Consider the following 1,313-nt stretch of genomic DNA (forward strand, 5'->3'; position numbering starts at 1 on the left):
TTAGACCAAGGACTCAGCACTGACCTTTCTAATGCCTAGGAGGTTGACTATGGCATGGCGGATCTCCTTGGTCTTAATACTGTAAATGATTGGGTTAAGCATGGGAGGCACAAACAGGTAGACGTTGGCCATAAGAAGTTGGACAGCAGGTGGGGCATGCTTCCCAAAGCGGTGCACTAGGGACAGCCCAACCATGGGCACAAAGAATACTAGCACAGCACAGAGATGTGAAGTACAGGTTTGGAAGGCTCAGAGCTTCTCTTCGGGGGAGGCCAGTCCTGCCACTGTGTGTAGGATGAGTCCATAGGACAGTGCGATGAGCAGCAGGTCCAGCATCACGGTGAACACCACCAGTGTCAGCCCATACAGACTGTTGAAGGTGGTATCTGAGCAGGCCAGGTGTATCACCTCCTGGTGTAGGCAAAATGAGTGGGACAGGACTAGAGGCCCACAGTAGGGAAAAGCCTTCAGGAGGAGGACAATTGGGACAAGGGCCACAGGTCCCCGCAGGATGATAATCAGGCCTGCCCTGACCATTCTCTGGCCAGTGATAATGACTGAGTACCTCAGGGGGTGGCAGATGGCCACAAAGCGGTCAAAGGACATGACAAGAAGCACTGAGGACTCCATGAAGGAGAACAAGTGGATGCAGAACATTTGGACTTGGCAGGCTCCAAAGTAGATACTGTGGGAGTTGAACCAAAAGATCCCTGTAGTGGTGGGCAAGGTAGACACTGACAGTCCCAGGTCAGTCAGGGCCAGCAGGGAGAGTAGACAGTACATGGGTGTGTGCAGACGCCGGTGGATCTTAATAATTATCAGAATGAAACAGTTTCCTGAGATGGCCACCAGGTACATAAAGAAAAAGGGGATGAAAATCCAGTGTTCGATGGCTTCCAAACCTGGAAATCCTGTGAGGTAGAACATGGGACTAAACTGAGTCATGTTAGACAGGAGCATGAACTGAGGACTGAGAGGATGTTGGGCTGATGTTCCTCAGGGACCGAGCTGAAAATAAATGGGTGTTTCTGGTTGTTCATTCTGCAGCGTCACTAACATTCACACCAACATCAGCGTCAGCATCATCTACTCCACTAGTATCAATTCCACCACTCTCACTCACTTACTGAAACTCTCTTTGATCTCATCACCCTCCTCAGGTTTCACTCTATATTTCTATCATTTTTATTTTTTCTTGGTCCTCTTCGCTGGCTCATCTTCATTGCTCATACCTGAGTTATAGTTGTCCCCGTTCTTGGAAATTTCCTGATCATACATTATTATTTATCCTCAGGCAATGTTACCCACTCCTA

The 1,313-nt window shown here is 48.8% G+C and overlaps 1 protein-coding gene across 1 annotated transcript; it reads right to left on the reverse strand.

The window, feature by feature from the left end:
- Positions 1-984, reverse strand: LOC134376347 (olfactory receptor 51M1-like). Its single transcript, XM_063094932.1, is given in 1 exon segment — positions 1-984. A coding segment is annotated over 1 exon segment (960 nt). The 5' UTR covers positions 961-984.
- Between the last annotated feature and the right edge of the window lie 329 nt (positions 985-1,313).

Source organism: Cynocephalus volans, chromosome 4 (assembly GCF_027409185.1).
Source record: "Cynocephalus volans isolate mCynVol1 chromosome 4, mCynVol1.pri, whole genome shotgun sequence".
NCBI classification, from domain to species: Eukaryota; Metazoa; Chordata; class Mammalia; order Dermoptera; family Cynocephalidae; genus Cynocephalus; species Cynocephalus volans.